Here is an 18850-nt window from a genome sequence, read left to right on the forward strand (position 1 = left end):
TCATTAAAGCCCAAGTGAACTCTCAGTTTAAATCCACTAAGCACATTCTAGGTTCATCCAAACAAAAGGTGTTTAAGGTCTTACAGTTCATTTTCTTTTTATTGCAGCTATAGCCTGTCCCCTGCCAGCAGATGCAGAATGGGACACCAGTCGAAAAATCATTTAAACACATTTTCAAAAAATGAACACATGGTCATGAGAGCAAACCATATTGCCATCATGTAGTGACTGAATTTTGAACAATAAAACATTCAATGGACATAAATGAATCAGTTTCTTGTTAATTTTTTGCTTCTGAGTCACATATGTGGAGTACCAACCGTTCAATTTTTAACAGGCTAAAAACACATTAACTTTTCAATTTATCGCCCTGTGGGCAGAAGTTTTCCAAAAAAGATTTTTTGGCTCAAAAATGTAACAACTGATTTTTGATTTGTGCCCATTAAAACGGTTGAAAACTGCTGCAGTAAAAAAAAAAAAAAAAAAAAAAAAAAAAACGTCCCCATGTAGGACAATTGCATAATGAGCTAGTATGCAATGCATGTTAGCGATTTATGAACTACTTACCTTAGAACGAAGGCCCGCTGACGGGGCTTCCATCTTCCCCCGATGCGCAAAGGAACCCCCCGGTTCCACCACAGTGCTCTGAAAGTCCTGTGCGGAATGCTGGACCTTCAGAGGGCTTGTGCGGGTGATGTCACCGGCTGCATCCAGTGTAAATATCTCTTAAACTGTGCCCATTTTTACCTACAGGTAAGCTTTATTATAGGCTTACCTGTATGTAAAAATCACAAAGCTGACTTTACTACAGCTTTAACTGGACAAAAAACGTGCAAACTGTCCGAATGACAGATTTTCCAACAGTTTTTCTTCTAGTGTATGGGCACCATTAAACTTCACAAAAAGTTGTTGTTTCAACTAAAAGTTTATATTGTAGTCTACAAAAATCTGAGGCCTCCATGGGGCAGAATAAGTATTAAAATGAAAAACTAAAATACCAGTTAATAACTGTTAAAACTTAAACTAGAGGAGTAATAATAATAAAATGTTTAATTGCACACATGAAAAGTAATGGTATCTCTTGTGTATACTATTTGATGATCAGAGAAGGCTGTTATACATTTTGGTAATTATATCTCACTGGATCTAACTATGTATCAGCAAGTAATTATTCTTACCTGAAACAGGGAAATGCATGATTTCATCTCAGTGGCCAAGGATTGGTTAGACAGCGTTTGCAGGATATTAGATACATTAGTTGTATTTGTATTTGCTGCCATGATGACTGTCGAAAACACAGAGATTTAATAAAGAGAACATTGAAAATTAAAAAATTGATTTAAAAGAACCTACTTTATTCTTATAGACACTCATACGCGCACACATATCATGGTTTGAACTGGATGTGTCTTTTTTCAACTTAACCAACTATGTACCTATGTGTTACAAATACTGTAAATCTTAGCCAGCAGTTTGAGTGATCCTGTGCTAGGCAATGTTACATGTTTGCTGCATAGGAGGTATCATAAGGAGCTTTGCATGCACATCAATCTGCATTTTGATATGGAGGCAGCATAGGCTTGCCCTGACTATACACAAGTCAACACTTGGCACCTTAGCAGTCAATCACTAAACTCAAATGCAGTCACATATGCCAGTATGTATTACTCTGTGCATGTTTTGAGTATCAGAAAATCAAAACAAGTAAGAACTTTATGGTAGTTTGCTGGTGGCTAGAGGGAACACAGAAAATAAAAGCCCTGGTTGCTAATGGTTGGTATGGTGCCTCTTATGAAGCAGAATTTTGCTAGTATGGGCAAAGAAAAGGTTAGATTTAAGGTTCCTATTGACATTAGGCCACAGTCTCTTGACTTGATCAAGCAATCCTTGCGGATGCCAACTGGCTTTTGCAGTTACCAACTGTCTATGGTCAGGCTTAGACATCATCCAAAGTTCTGATCACTAAAGGAACTTAGAAATGCCTAAAAAGCTCAAAAATGTGTTTCTTCTGTGATGCACACATTTAAGTGGATGGTTCAATGATTCTATAATTTCTATGGACACCTTAAAAACAAAACCATTGCCGAAACTGTCACCCTAATGGGTTTATTTGTCAACTAGTGCAAGAAGCAAAGTGCTTTAACTTAGCACAGAAAATCCTATGAATGACAGCTATTAAAAATGTATTTTTGCAATATAACCTGTTTTACTAAAAAGGCTCAAAAATTATTCAGCAGCCAATCCAGGGTTGTTCAATTGTAGACCCCATTGTTGCCATACAGGTTTACTTCTTTCAGTTAATGATTCATGCTATTGCTAGTGAAGTATTTGTTTTAGAGAAAAATGAATTTGCTCATGAGCTCTAGAATATTCTCTAAAGTGGTATTAAACCCAAAAATGTATTATATTGCAGCTTGCCAAACATTTTTTTTCCTTTTGGGATAAAGGTTTTACATGACTAAATAAAATTTAATTTTAAGCACCCCTGTCAGTGGTAAATGGTTTGTCTCATCCCTGTTACTGCAAGAGAGCTTTTTCTTTTGAAAAATAACCGACTTATTGGCTGGATCACCAGATGACAGTAGAAGAAAGAAAACCTAAAAAATAATCTATTGCAGCCATAACATCTAAGAATTGGGAAGCTGCTATAAAATATATGTTTGCTTTTGGGTTTATTACTGCTTTAAACATAACTATATGAAAGGACACTGATCTGGCATTATAATCCAACCCTTAAATACTTATATGCTTGTATAATATATTTTTCCAAACATATGAGATCTCAGTCATTTATTTTACCTGGATTAATAATTTTGAGTATGCTCTTTACACAAGGTTGTATGTAGGAAAGTTCCTGAGGAACTGTTGAAAAATTGAGGACGAACTCTCCAGAATATGCAAAACTGAAAATAAATAATAAATTAATAAATACATTCACATCCTTTTACAAATTCAGAGTAGATTATATAGATAGGACTTAAAAAATGTAAAACAATCATAATGTCAAAAATGACTGTTGCTCTCCTAGTTACTGGCCTACAGAGTATTTCTTTTCCATTTTAGGTTTACTTAAAAAGTTTGTATCAACCACCAATAAAAAAGAAGTGGTCAAATAAGACAAGTGGAAAGATTTAAAGTACAATTATTTTAGAAGGAACTCATCAAGATGTAAACATAGTCAACTACTAAATGACACCACCCTGGAATACTTACCTGATATATACTTCTTCTATGGCAGCATAGTTATAAGTACTTCAAAAACAAATCAGCAACTGCAGCTGCTGTCTTTTCTTATGAAAGTTTTGTCTTTAATAAATACCTTATTGATTTCAGCTTAATTTAGGATAGTCTTTAAATCTAAGACTATTATATTTTCTCCAAAAGAGTTCTCCCATTGGCTGCATGTGAAAACAATGGGGTTGATTTACTAAAGGTAAATAGAAAGTGTATTTTGCAAAGTGCAGTTACACTCTACAAGTGCAGTTGCTCCAGAGCTTAGTAAATGAGGTAAAGCTTCACTTTGCAAAGAATACCCAATCACATGGAAGGAGAATTTAAAAAACAGCATTTTGCTTGCTCATGAATTGAATTGGATGATGGAAATCAGCAAAGCTTCTGCTCTTTTACTAAGCTCTGGAGCAACTGCACTTTCAGAGTGCAACTGCACTTTTCAAAGTGCACCGTCTATTTTCCTTTAGTAAATCAACCCCTCTGTCTTATGTAAAGGACCTCAGGTATTTGCAATCCTGTTACCTGACCTCACCTATGTTCCTAAGCTACAGGTAATGACAGAGAGAACAAGGTCTCAAGGTCATGCTGTAGAAACAAGGTTTCTCCTTCCACTTCAGCAGTGAACAATTGTGACTCCCCACACAACTAATACAACTGATCCTACTATTCACAACGAATGCCATTGACTGACTATGACTATTTTAAACCAAGGAACATGGATTCTACGTTTTTAGTCCAAAAAACAAAATTTTTTTATATAGGAGGTATATAACTAGTACAAAGCTCACCTGCGAAAAGACTGGGGGACCTATCCTTTTGTTTCATGAAAATATGAAGAAACATCCTTTTATATTCATATTCTACAATCTGCCACATTACAGACCTTAACGGATTCAAACCTATTTTACCTGCTTGCTGACCGTATACTGTGTATATACAGCTGCAAGTCGGCTCTCCTGGGCAGGATCCTGCGCCTGTACGTGATCCTGCAATTCAGGGTCTGGGACACGCACGCGCCCTGCTGGCAACCTGCTCTTGCTGTGGTTGGGCACAGCGGGAGCCAATCAGCGGGTCCAGTGGATGCAATGTCCGCTGTTACCCGCGATCGTTTGAGAAACAGGCTGAAAGGCAGATCGCAGTTCTGTGAGAAGGAAGGTTGCGATCCTGTGTTCCTGCAAAGCAGGAACATGGATCTCTGCCTTTCCATAGTACAAACACCTCACAAAGTATACACAAGCACAGGTTAGGCACACAGTTAAACCCCTTGATCACCCCTGATGTTAACTCCTTCCCTGCCAGTGTCATTAGTACAGTGACAGTGCATATTTTTAACACTGATAACTATATTAGTGTCAATGGTTCCCAAAAAGAGTCAGCGTCCAGTTTGTCTGCTGCAATGTCACAGTCCCGCTATAAGTTGCTGATCGCCGCCATTAGTAGTAAAATAAAAAAATAAAAATAAAAATTCCATAAATCTATCCCATAGTTTGCAGATGCTATAACTTTTGGTGCAAACCAATTAATATAGGCTTATAGGGATTCTTTTTTTTTACCAAAAACATGTAGCAGATGATAGGGAAACCCCAAAACTCAAGGGGTTTCAGTAACATTGCTTGTTGCTCTCCCTGCATTAAATTTAAATTCGGCTTCAGCAGTCAACGTTACTGAAACCTCTTGAGTTTTGGGGTTTCCCTATCACAGAATACATATTATTTTTTTTTATTCATTTTTTTATTAGATATGTTTTATAGCAGAAAGTAAGAAATAATATTTCGTTTTTTTTTTTTTTTTTTAAATTGCCTGTCTTTCTTTGTTTCTTACTGCAAAAAATAGAAACCACAGAAGTGATCAAATATCACCAAAAGAAATCTCTATTTGTGGAAAAAAAAAAGGACATCAATTTTATTTGGGTACATCATTGCATAACCACGCAATTGTCAGTTGAAGTAATGCAGTGCTGTAACCCAAAAAAATGGCCTGGTCATGAAGGGAGGTAAACCTTCCGGAGGTCAAGTGGTTACATTCTGAATTGACTCCATCACAAGTTCATCAAATTGATAGGCGCATTAACTTTACCCTCTCACCAGTACTAGCTGACCACCATACAGAAGCTGACACATTTGAGACTTTTTCTTGAGACTGCTGTGTTCCGACCCCTTCCCCACCTCGTGTAGCCTGTCTTGTCTTTTCTAGTTCTGTTCTAATGATCAGTTCATTTTCTCCATGTACTGTAACCAATTTCATTGAACTGATATCTACTGTTCTATGCTTTTATTAAATAATACCATTTTTTAAAAGGAATAAAGAAATAGGAAATCTCTGCAGGAATGTTGGGTTAATTTATGTATTACGTGTGGCAATCTGGGAGCTCCTTGAAATAGGGAGGTACCAGTTAATACTACTTAGAAATTAGGTATGGCAAAGGTGAGATAGATATTGCACAGTAGCATTAAAATTAATTATTGCACAGGAAATCCCAGTGTAAAAGGAAGGTATTCACCATACAATATTTTTATATGAAAGGAATATGTGTTGAAGCACAATATTTATATTATGTCATTTTTTCACTATTTCACTTTTGTACTCCATACTCCTTTATCCAGTGTAAAAGGAAATGCTTAAAATATTCACACTCCGCCTATTGTTAGACATTCCAGTGTGACATACATTCTTTAGATGGCTACAACTTGTAATCGCTTTGAGACATTTGTCAATATCTTAAGCAACAGAAGCACAATGATTGCAGCTTAGTCATCGTTATGTATTGCCAACAATTATGTAATCTAATTAATTGAACATCCGCTAATGCTACATTATGTGACCTGGCTTCGAGTGTCTGTGACTAAGCAGGTAGATTCTGAAACAATGTCAATAAGTCCTGTATTTCAGGAGTAGAGATTTCATAGGACAAGTGTCAACCATTCACTGTTTACAACACATAGTGTGAAGAAAAAAGTTGCCAGTAAGATATGATCGCTGGGCAATTATTTTGTTTCAAACAATTGGTACATGAACATTAACCACTTCTGAATCAGAAGATTTTCCCCCTTAATGACCAGGCCATATTTTGCGATTCGACACTGCGTTAATTTAACCGACAATTGTGCGGTCGTGCGACGCTGTACCCAAATCAAATTGATGTCCTTTTTTTCCCACAAATAGAGCTTTCTTTTGATGTTAATTGATCACCTGTGCGATTTTGTATTTTTTGCGCTATAAACAAAAGAAGAGCAACAATTCTGAAAAAAAAAAAAAAAACAACAATATTTTTCACATTCTGCTATATAACATTCCCAAAAAAATCTAAAAATCAAAATGTTTAAACATTTTAGGCCAATTTGTTTTCTGCTACATATTTTTGGTAAAAAAAATCGCAATAAGCGTATTTTGATTGGTTTGCGCAAAAGTTATTGCGTCTACTAACTACAGGAAAGATTAATGTCATTTTTATTGTTTTTTTTTTTTTTTTACTAGTAATGGCGGCGATCTACAATTTTTAGCCGAACTGCGACATTGCAGCAGACAGATCAGATGCCTAACTGACATTTATGCCACTTTTGGGGGGACCAGTGGCATTACTACAGTAATCAGTGCTAAAAATGTGCACTGTTACTGTAATAATGACACCGTCAGGGAAGGGGTTAACACTGTGGGTGATCAAGGGGTTAAATGTGAGCCTAGGGGAGTGATTCTAACTGTATGGGGGCAGGGCTTGTGAAATGATCACAGAGACCTGTGATCCTACATAGAATCATTGCAGGGAGAAAAACGGTCAGCTGTGTTTACAACAGCTGACCTTTTTCTCTCTCAGCGGGGAAAGATCGCGGGTGTTAGGCGGCAATGGGAGTCCCCGCTGCTGAGTGGGGGCGGGAGCACGCCGCCGGCAACGCATGATCTCCCCCTACCTGCAGCCGGGCGACCGATGTAGCCCTATGTTGATTCGCGCAGAAGGGCCAGCCTGCCGCAGTATATATGCGGTAAGCGGTCCGGAACCGGTTAACGCTTATACCACCACAATGATCTTATCTTAGTAAAACAATGGAAATTCAAGCTAGTTTATCAACTATTTCCCAAACATCGATAGGTCTCCATAGTCATAAGGATTATTATCTAAATCAGGTAAAATTCCTTTTATGCTTATATATAGAAAAAAAAATTAAGCCGGTTCAGAAGGAACTGAATGAATTTGGATCTGTCTATGGTTTAGCTGGTTGTACTGAATTTTATACTGGTTTTTTTTTCGTCTGATCACTGCTGGTCACTCCTGATCAGTTGTGATCATTGTATTCTGCCGGTGGGGAAGGCTCCTTGTACTCCCCACTGGCAGAACACAATAGCACAATTTTTATTCCTTCAGCACATGGATGAAAGGAAAGAAAATTGCATAATGTATGACCTGCCTTATGAATAAAGCTAGCCATACATGTATAGATTTCTCCTATTCATCCTGCAGGCTTTTTGAGAGAAATCGAATATATTCCTCCACAAACTCTGTTTAGCGAGGATGAAGGAATTTCCCTTGCAACTGTATTCAGACATTCAGCAACCGCAGCTGTCTGAATACAAGAACCATGACTGCATCTGATTGGATGCAGTAATGGTTTGGCCAACCACTTTCCACCTGGCTAGACAAGGCCACCAGCCAAATTTGAATTGTGTTTGGCCAGCATAGGACAGCACCTTCTACCAACTTTTACCAAGTTAAATCAGCTTCTGTTTATTAATTTCATATTTTAGCTCTTATTTATATCAATAAAATACAAGAAGCGGGGAAAATACAGTAGTTCAATGAGTAGTTTGTCAGCATGATTTGGTTATACTTACAAACAAGCAAGGAAAATAACAATGACTCATTAAGCAGTCTCTTGTGGTCACCCTTACTCTGACAAGTGACTTAATGCAAATTCATTGTAGTTGTTTATGATAACATTTTAGAGAAACATACAGTAATTACCCAAATGATGCATTTGCATTTTTCTTTTCTTTCTGTATATTTGATTTACTAATACTTTGTTAATCATAGAGGCCATTAGTAACATGGGCAATAAACGGCTGAATGTTTCTAACTTTTCAACCAGTGTGAGCATATCTAGAAACAATCTGGCAGTGTAGTAGATTGTTAATAAATCTAAACTCAGCAAAAAGGAAATACTCTTTCTATAAGTATGTGTCAAAAATTCCAGGATTTCAGTTATTTTTTTCAATGCTCATTTTAACAGTAACATATTTATTATGTGCAATGCACATTTTTTCTCTCTAGTTTTCAGAAATATATCTTAGTGAGACTAGTGATGGTTCAGGGGAAAGCAGCTGCCCCAAATCAGCACAGTTGGATGGGCCAAGGCACCTCCTTTTCACAAGAGCCCCCAAAGTATCTTCTCCCCACTACAGGGAATGTGTGATCATAGAGACAAAACAACATTATGGGCTACAGATTGAATGATTACTGTGATAGCCAATCAGAGTCTATCACAGCGACCATGTAATCAGGATCTGGTTCCCCCGGGTCCCAATTGTTCGTAGAGAACCTAAGCTGTCACCAACAGCCCAGTCTCAGCTCTGGGAGAGTGCGATTAGGTGTGTTCCCAGCACAAACACAAGAACACATACATACATGGCCCACATTTAAAGCCCACCTCCTGGATGCTGCATATATGTGTTACCCAGTCATATGTTACCCGGTCATGTGTTAAAGGTATGCCTTTGAAATCTCAGGAAAAATATTTGATATAAATGATTATATTATTACATTTTGCTGCTCACAGATTCATCCATTCCTGGAATCCAATGTCACATAGAGAAACTCCTAACCTCATAGAATATTGAACTATAAAATGTTCTTTGTACCAAACTGGGAGGTTACCCTTTTTCAACTAAGTGAAATCAGACTTTAGAAAAGAAATATATTTGTTCCCCGAACACCTCCATTTAAACTTAGTTTTGGCTTGTTTACCTTTGTGGGTTCCTTAAATATTCTGGTAACATCAGCAGAAAATTCCATAGTTCTGTTTGACTTTGTAACACTTCCACCTTTGTGGAGATATCCGTTACTAATCCAAGGATCTGCGTAGATGACACGGTGCTTGCCTTCATAGCAAAACAAGAAACAAAGCTATTATGTCATAGCATGAATTTGTACAGATAGAAGAGCCAAATCTATTATGTCATAGCATGAATTTGTAAAGATAGAAGAATGTATTAATCAAAAATAAGGATGGGATGGCCTACTTCTAACTATCTAACTACTCACCCAGACTGGAAGCTCTTTTTCCTTAAAGTACCCTTACTCAGGAATATATGATGATCCTCCCGCTTGACAATGCAGGACCTCTGCCTTCTTTCAATTGGTATTTAGAAATATTCATAGTTTTATTGTCCTTATGCCTTTTGAATCACACATAAAGAAAAAGAAGGACCTGTACTTCTATGTGCAGTAAATGTATTTCATGAGAAAAGCCTAAAAACAGTGAATAGTATAATGGCAGAGAGACAGGCGTTTGGAATGAATCATTGGTTTATTGTAAACGTAGGCGATTTGCTTAAGGAAACTATCAAGGTTGCTTATTGCTTGTTTTTTCTATAGTGGCAGAACAGCTTTAATATGATTGGATTCTTTGGGTTTCCTTCAATTTTTATACATAAGGTCTGAAATGACACCTTTGAAAAAGGTCACCTGCACCAGTAAATAATAGAAAAGGCCATTTTTTAAATTTAAATTTGGATAAAGGGGTTGGATTCCTAACAGGTTTATTATTGCTGTCTGTGTCCCTTCAGGGTAATTTACCTTCATTCCCTGTCCCAGAGACAGAGCAGGAAGTAAAAAGAGAGCTCTCCAAAGAGAGGGGATATCCCTTTAAAACTGTAGTTATGAGTCCACATTGAAAATGTTTCCTGTTCCTGTGACACTCAAAAGCTTTGTAGTTTTTATCACTTTCTTTACCAAGTGACAATGGCCACCAGAACCAATAAAGTGGATGCATCTCTCTAAAGATGGCACAGACTAATACAAACCTGAAAGAAATTCTAATGCTTGCACATTCCATCTAACACAAAAGATAAAAAAATTAAATAGTTTTGGCTGTGCATACATTTTAAAGTATACAAACTAAGAAATGTCAGCTGCTCAGGGCTCATGCTGCTTGCTAAGTAGAGGGCTCAAGCTCTGACTCACAAGAGGGAATGTTGGACTACAGCATAGCGATTTGCTACTTTCATATGGACAGCAGCGGTCTGGCCCTACTGTATGATGGCTGGGGAAATAGTTATGGCTGAGGTCTGCTTTACAACCTAAATGAACAGTAAAACTCTGCTTACTTACCATTGTAATGCACTAGGAAGCTATTGGTAGAGTTGAATTGTCCCTAAGAATTTTCAAGGGGAAGTTGAACATAGGTGGGGCAAAACACTTAACAATGCAAAAATTCTAAAAAAAAAAAACTTTATTCCAGATCAGAAAATTCAGGTTCCATTCAGATTGGGTTGCTCTCATTGAGCTTTATCTATGTGTGCTCCAAACAATTTACTTACAGTATTTACAATATATGCATAACTTACCTGTGAAAAAAGTGCCCCCATCACAAAGGTGGCCAGTGTTTCATTAGATTGACAAAACTGCTGTAAAGCTTGCTGTGTAGGGTACAGGTTGATGGTACTGCACAATGCTCCTTTCAAATCCCCTGAACTGATGCCCTCCATCACTGACTAGAAAAAATCAAAATCAAAGTGTTATTTAGGGAACCTTGCTGCAGGGTCTTACACTCCAATTCCATGATGATCTCTATAAAGGGATTGAATAGAGACCATCACAATTAAAAGCCATATAAAATGAAAATACATCACATAGTCAAACCGCATGTGTCTGTCCCTGGAAGACCTCAATACTCAGGTTCTCCCAGTGGTGGGCACTGTGGATAAGGCTGAACAAAGACTTAGATGTAGGTTCTAGCTCGGCATGTTTCGCGCTGTGTTGCTTCTTCAGAAGCTCATCAGAACATTCTACATGGATAAATATAATACACATAAATACACAGTTCATATTATCAAAAAGACAGATAGTGATAGAAATCCCATTAAAGTAAAACTCGCTGTGCCACAAATCGCGATGGGAGCCAGCATGCATTGGATAAAGAGTGGAAGTGGGGACACATAAGGTAATAGTGATTAAATAGTATGTGGTAAAATATCCTCATGCGGAAAAATAAGATAAAACCACTGTGCAAAAAAATTAATACACACCGAATGCGAACCCGCACGATCTCTACCTTGGGGCTGTTGCAGCTCAAGCACTTCAAATGTTACATCACCCTTCCACGCCCTCATTGGGGAATGAAAGTCACTTCAGGCACTAAGGCTACCTCATTTAATTCGAGCACACATACTATAACACCGTCTCTCACTCCATCCACTCTATCCCAGATTGGATTTCCTTCTTCCACAGCTCCGTCACCATATTTAGCAGGTTTGCATGGCCAGAATTGGTATACGGTTGCTTTCCCCTTTTATATATGGATGTGTATTTATACTTGCACATTGATATATACTTACATATTTTCTGCCCCCTAGTGGCTGAAACCCTACTTACTATCAGATGAATGGTTCCTGAACCAGTTTGGTCTTACTTGTACCCACATTTATGAACCAAGAAAACCAGTAGGGCTCTGCATTCCTACTTCTACGGGTTTTTTTCTGTGGCATGTAAGTGTCATGTGTATGGATTTTTTTGCACAGTGGTTTTATCTTATTTTTCCGTGTGACGATATTTTACCACATACTATTTAATAACTATTACCTTATGTGTCCCCACTTCCACTCCTTACCCAATGCATGCTGGCTCCCATCGTGATTTGTGGCACTACGAGTTTTACATTTATGGGATTTCTATCGCTATCTGTCTTTTTGATAATATGTACTGTGTATTTATGTTGATTCTGTTTATCCATGTAGAATGTTCTGATGAGCTCCTGAAGTGCCGGTTCACACTCATGCGATCACAGACATCACATATGATTCAGAGCGCACTGCTCCTAAAATCACATGCGATGTCTGTGTGGTGCGAGTTCAGACATACAGTTTGTATGGCTGAATTCGCATCGCAATCGCAGTGAACTCGCACAGGACAATTTTTTTCGTCCTCAGCAGAATCGGATCGCATGGTTGTGCTGCGGATGCGATGCGGGAACACGCAGTATATTTGCAGTGTTCCCGCATTGCAATAGTGTGAACTGGCCCTAAGAAGCGACACATTGCAAGCGAAACATTGTCTTTGTTCAGCCTTATCAGCAGTGCCCACCACTGGTAAACCCTGAGTATCAAGGTCTTCCAGGGACAGACACATGCGGTTTGGCTATGTGATGTATTTTCTTTTTATATGGCTTTTAATTGTGATGTCATGTGTAATTTTATTATATACTTAATAAATTTTGTGATATTTTTTACTATTGGTGACTATAAAGTCCATGTTATGCTGATCTCTATTCAATCTCAATGATGGGACATGGCACAGGTTATTATGTTATACGCACTCGTGGTACCACCCCACGGTAGCGTATACAATTTTTCTGATCTCTATAAAGGACCTTAATACAGACATGGAAAAACGTTACTCCACTACAATAAAAAAAAAAAAAAAACAAGATAGATTAGAAATATAGAAAATTCTGCTGAAATCTTTCACACTTCAAATAAAGATGGAGATTGCATCAGTAAAGCCCAGTTTCTGCTGCTCTCTCTTTCTCTTGGTTCAAGGTAATTGATCTTGTATCAGCCTTCTTTCTGCAAGAAGCTCTTTGTGGTTCACCCTGATGGGAACTAGGCAGATTGCACTGGTGGGCCGGTTGACAAACTTTTACATACAAGTTATTGTTGACTATCAGTGACATCAATCGTAGAAAGGTGTGTGCTACCCCTGGCAGTCCTGATGACCAATACGATACTGACCATATATGTCAAAATACAGCCTTAATGAATAAACTGTTGGGTTGATCCTCACTATATATTGTCCTATTCCTCTAATAGTATAATAACTATAAAAGTCATGAGTAAGCATAGAAAACTATATTGTTTATGGGAGATTGTGGCTTGTAGGATTTATGTGGCTCTTCGAACCGGGATCAGGTCAGACACTGAAGTGTTACTAGTATCATGATACTCTTCTGTGTGATGTACTGATACGACGTTGCTCAATGTCAGCTTGAATGCTCTAAAATGTGTTTGCTTTGTTTTGTTTTAATAAAGGTTTCTCTGATTCAAATAAATACAACATTGATTTTAACAGTGTGGAAACTGCACAGAAAAACAATTTTATCAGTGAAAATATAGAATTTTAAAAACGGTTTTAAATTCAACCAAAAACACTGCTTTAGCGTTGAGGTCCTTGGCTATTCACCTGCTACATTGTTACCAGAATGGCTATACTGTTTACTTTTTGGCAGCCCATTTACCTTTCCTGTATTCATTATTTCTACAGCAGCTGTCCAGTTGTCTGCCAATGTTATGTACCCTAAAACAAGAAATAAGAAATTGATGTGAGTCTCCTGTGAAATTCTAATCAGCACCACTAACATCATAGGATATTATGTTATTAAGATACCATTCTAAAGCTCTAACAGCAGTCTTTATATAATTTTTTTTTTCACTTTGGATATTGGCAAGCAGTTATGTTTCATTTTTAAAATGAAGACCTTGTTCACACAGGGCCTTTTGTGTGGCTTGAGCTGCCAGGTGTTGCATGCAGGAAAGCTGTAAAAGTTTATGGGGATACAGCAGGTGCATGGACACATCCGCTTATCACAATTTGATAGGCACATGGGCGAGAGACCTCAAATGCACACTATCTGCCCCTTAGTTTGAGACAAGTAGTCCATGCAGTGCCTGCATACCTGTATACCTGTACAATTACACGGGATGCCTGCATACAGCACCTGGCATCTTAATCTATATAAACACACAAGCTATTCAGGGTCTACAGGCCTCAGTGCCCATATGAATGAAGCCTTAGGCTTCTATGCTGTGGGCTACAAAAATAAAGATTAAACTGAAACCTGAAAGGTAACTACAATGGTATTGTATTAAACTGACAGCCTTTAGAGGCTAAATTTTTAAAGACATAAACAGTACACACAGCTGTGCTCATAAGTGTACATGACCCTGGCAGAATTAGTAAACTGTTAGCCTTTTTTGCTGAACCAATACCACAACCAACTTACTATACCCCAAGCAGCACCTCAAAATTCTGCATCAAAAGCACATGAAGTAATGAGCTGCACTTTATGATTACAACCATATATAATATGTTTGAAGATGACTCATCAAGACTTAAGAAGATAAGCAAATCATTCTTACTGTGATCTTGGTTCTTTTGGAGGTGTGCAAGCTTCAACAGTACAGGGTATTAACTCAAATTTGATGTAAAAATAAATGCAGCATACTTTCAGAAAATAATGGAGGAATATTTGCATTCTCTAGCCTGCAAGTTGTGCACAGGGTGCACTTAGACTTTTCAACATGATAATGGTCCGAAACATAAGGTCATGTAGAACCTTTATTACAGTAATGGGGGGTTCTTGAATGGCCATCACAATCTTCTGACCTGATCAAAGTCTGTGAGCCATTTTAGAGAAGAATGGGCAGCCACATGAAAAAATAAAGGGCCTCATTCATAACTATCAAGCAGTTATCACTGCAAGTTATCATTGATGCGAAAGGGAGCGATACACAATACTAAGAATAAGGGAATACAAACTTTTGAATAGGATCATTTAATTATTTTCCTTTATTGTTACAGTTTGATTACTAATTGTGCTGTTCTATGATGCATAATGGTTTATTTAAATTATATTAAAGATATAAGAAATGTGTTAGGTGTGATCACTCATGTTTTCTTTAAAAAAATCTGCATCTTACAAAGGAGAAATACAAATGACTGTGCGCAGTTATTGAATATTTGGTGATAAAACAAGCTTTTTATTTGTCAGTAAATGTGACTTCTTCTGTTTGTGACAAATGGGAACTAAGGAATGTAAAGCACAGTTGGTTCAATAAAATCACAATAGAAATAGCTAACATGAGCTTCCTGTCTCACCAGTAGCACTTCTCATCAGGAATGCTGAACCTCCTCCACCTGAATCTCCTCCACCTGAATCAGCAAACCGTTTTTTTAACCTGGGGTAATGAAAGCAAACAGATTATAAAAAAAAAAAAAAACACAAATTATTCCAGTTATATATTAATTAAAACATAATTAAAGTGACAATTAATTCAGATTTTTATCAAATAAAATAAATGCACACACTTCCTGTTCTAGGGTGGCTACCTTCATTCTCCATGACCCCTTTGTGTATGTAAACGTAACCACCCTTTTCTGCTCATCCCTTAAATCAACTACACATCTTCGTGCAGATACATTCAGTTCTACAGGGCAGGAGAATGTTACCAGAAATACTAGTAGCTGTTAGGTGCATTAATGGAGGATAGGAAGCATGCAAAGCACAAATTAAAGCCTGAAAACTATTGTAAGTACATTTTTAAGCAAAAAATAAAAAATAAATAAATAAAAAAGAAAACAGGACCACTGTACACTTGATATTTTAGAATGATTGATTGAGCAGCTACACAAAGCACACATGATTTGCAAACATGCGTTGTATGAGAAAATAAAAAACTGCTTTCATTAATTAATTATTTATCCATGGTTATCACTGGATCTCCTTATTCCCCCCCCCCCTTCCCAGCTCTAAAGGTGGTGGGCTCACAAACCCTTAGGGCTCTTTCACACGGGCGGTCCGATCAGATCCGCCTGTCAGTTTTTTAGGCGGATCTGATCGGATCCTCCATGCAGCTCTATGGGGCAGCGGGTGTCAGCGGAGACACCTCCGCTGACACCCGCTGCCATCCGCATCCGATCCTGTGCTGAAATCTGGACGGATGGAAACCCTATTTTTCCATCCGTTCAGTAATCGGAGCGGAGCGGATCTGAAGAGAGCGGACAGGCGGTCCGCTCTCCTCCGATCCCCCATAGAGGGCAGCGGGTGCTGAGACACCTCCCTCTCTGCTCTGCAAGCGGAGACGGAGCTGTCATCCGCCCGGCTTAGCGGGGATCGCGGATCGATCCCCGCTGAGCAACACGGATCCGCCTACGGAGGCGGACCATGTGAAAGAGCCCTTAGGCTGTAGGCAGAGGTACGGGGATATACTGATGTGAATGTGTAATGTATATGTAAAGCGCTGCGTAAATGGACTGCGCTATACAAGTACCTAAAATAAAATAAATAAAATAAATATACAGTATATCCCTTGATACTCATTGCCTACAGGAGTGCTGTCTGTGCAGAGCTGGGGTATAATGCGTCAGCAGTAATTAAACTACTAGAGTACAGGCAAATAGCATCTTGTATTTCATCTTGTAAGATACAAACTGACTATGCTAGGATGTTGCTGCTTCTGCAGCATGATCAGAAATAAACAGGAAGGGAATATCTCTGATTCTGGCAGGATCCCCATGTATTTACTACGTTTGGCAGTTTTTGCATACATAAAATGTTTTACTATTAGCTTTGTGAGGGACAAGTTAAAGTAAACCGCAACTTTTAAATTTAAGGTTTACATACTTTTTTTACAAACTGTTATCTGCCTCCTTTAACCCTCTTGGCAGCTTAATTCAGAACGGCAATCCTAGCCTCTATTGCTTTACACAGTTTTATCAGTCCATGCTATGAACCTGCTTACAGAAGGAATGACATGCAACCTAAGGCTGACCTCATTAGTGTGCTGCTGGTCCTTCCCTTCCAGTCTAGGCTGCAGTGGACCCTTGACCAGAGTGTATTGCTTAACGGCAATGTAAGATTCAAAACACACAGGACATGGCTGGGCTGTCTGGATTTTAAGACAGGCTGAACAGATTTATACAGCCTTCAGCAGATAAGTTCATTACACATACAGTATCTCACAAAAGTGAGTACACCCCCCACATTTTTGTAAATATTTTATTAACTCTTTTCATGTGACAACACTGAAGAAATGACACTATGCTACAATGTAAAGTAGTGAGTGTACAGCTTGTATAACAGTGTACATTTGCTGTCCCCTCAAAATAAATCAACACACAGCCATTAATGTCTAGGTGGAAATGTCCAAATTGGGCCCAAAGTGTCAATATTTTGTGTGGCCGCCATTATTTTCCAGCACTGCCCTAACCCTCTTGGGCATTAAGTTCACCAGAGCTTCACAGGTTGCCACTGGAGTCCTCTTCCACTCCTCCATGATGACATCACTGAGCTGGTGTATGTCACAGTACATGTTGGCATTCATGGTTCCCTCAATGAACTGTAGCTCCCCAGTGCCGGCAGCACTCATGCAGCCCCAGACCATAACACTCCCACCACCATGCTTGACTTTAGGCAAGACACACTTATCTTTGTACTCCTCCCCTGGTTGCCACCACACACACATACACTTGACACCATCTGAACCAAATACGTTTATCTTGGGCTCATCAGACCAAAGGACATGGTTCCAGTAATCCATGTCCTTAGTCTGCCTGTCTTCAGCAAACTGTTTGTGGGCTTTCTTGTGCATCATCTTTAGAAGAGGCTTCCTTCTGGGACGACAGCCATGCAGACCAATTAGATGCAGTGTGCAGCAAATGGTCTGAGCACTGACAGGCTGACCCCCTCACCCCTTCAACCTCTTTAGCAATGCTGACAGCACTCATACCTCTATTTCCCAAAGACAACCTTTGGATATGACCCTGAGCATGTGCACTCAACTTCTTTGGTCGACCATGGTGAGGCCTGTTCTGAATGGAACCTGTCCTGTTAAAATACTGTATGGTCTTGGCCACCATGCTGAAGCTCAGTTTCAGGGTCTTGGCAATCTTCTTGTAGCCTAGGCCATCTTTATTAGAGCAACAACTCTTTTTTTTAGATCCTCAGAGAGTTCTTTGCCATGAGGTGCTATGTTGAAATTCCAGTGACCAGTATGAGAGAGTGGGAGCGATAACACCAAATTTAACACACCTGTTCCCCATTCACACCTGAGACCTTCTAACACTAAAGAGTCACATGACACTGGGGAGGGAAAATGGCTAGTTGGGCCCAATTTGGACATGTTCACTTAGGGGTGTACTCACTTTTGTTGCCAGCAGTTTAGACATTAATGGCTGTGTGTTGAGTTATTTTGAGGGAACAGCAAATTTACACTGTTATACAAGCTGTACACTCACTAATTTACATTGTAGCAAAGTGTAATTTCTTCAGTGTTGCCACATGAAAAGATATAATAAAATATTTACAAAAATGTGGGGGGTGTACTCACTTTTGTGAGATACTGGATGTGTAATGAACTTATCTGCTGAATGCTGTATAAATCGGTTCAGCCTGTCTTAAAACTCAGACAGCCCAGGTCCTGTGTGTTGTGGGGGGGTGTACTTACATTTGTGAGATACTGAATCTGTCTCTCAACTTTGCTGTTTGCCTGGATCAAAGAGGTATCAACTCTTCACCCCCATGTTGCTCAGTGGACAGGTAAAGAAAACCAGCAAGCTGACCACATTTTCCCTGTTTTTTCCTTCCCATAAGTAACTTCACATCATTAGATTGACAGCACTAAGTAAAACAATACAACC

At 38.6% G+C, this 18850-nt stretch overlaps 1 protein-coding gene across 1 annotated transcript in view; it reads right to left on the reverse strand.

Annotated features, from left to right (window-relative positions):
- Window positions 1-18850, reverse strand: part of ABCA12 (ATP binding cassette subfamily A member 12) — a 255154-nt gene that overhangs the window by 158422 nt on the left and 77882 nt on the right. Inside the window, exons 4-9 of the mRNA XM_082262043.1 lie at window positions 15293-15390; window positions 13671-13729; window positions 10786-10932; window positions 9185-9318; window positions 2800-2903; window positions 1179-1285 (exon numbers count right to left, since the gene is read on the reverse strand). Of these exons, the coding sequence (XP_082118169.1) occupies window positions 1179-1285; window positions 2800-2903; window positions 9185-9318; window positions 10786-10932; window positions 13671-13729; window positions 15293-15390 (649 nt within the window). The remainder of the gene's footprint in view (window positions 1-1178; window positions 1286-2799; window positions 2904-9184; window positions 9319-10785; window positions 10933-13670; window positions 13730-15292; window positions 15391-18850) is intronic.

Source organism: Pelophylax lessonae (assembly GCF_965119305.1).
Source record: "Pelophylax lessonae genome assembly, chromosome: 6".
Lineage (NCBI taxonomy): Eukaryota > Metazoa > Chordata > Amphibia > Anura > Ranidae > Pelophylax > Pelophylax lessonae.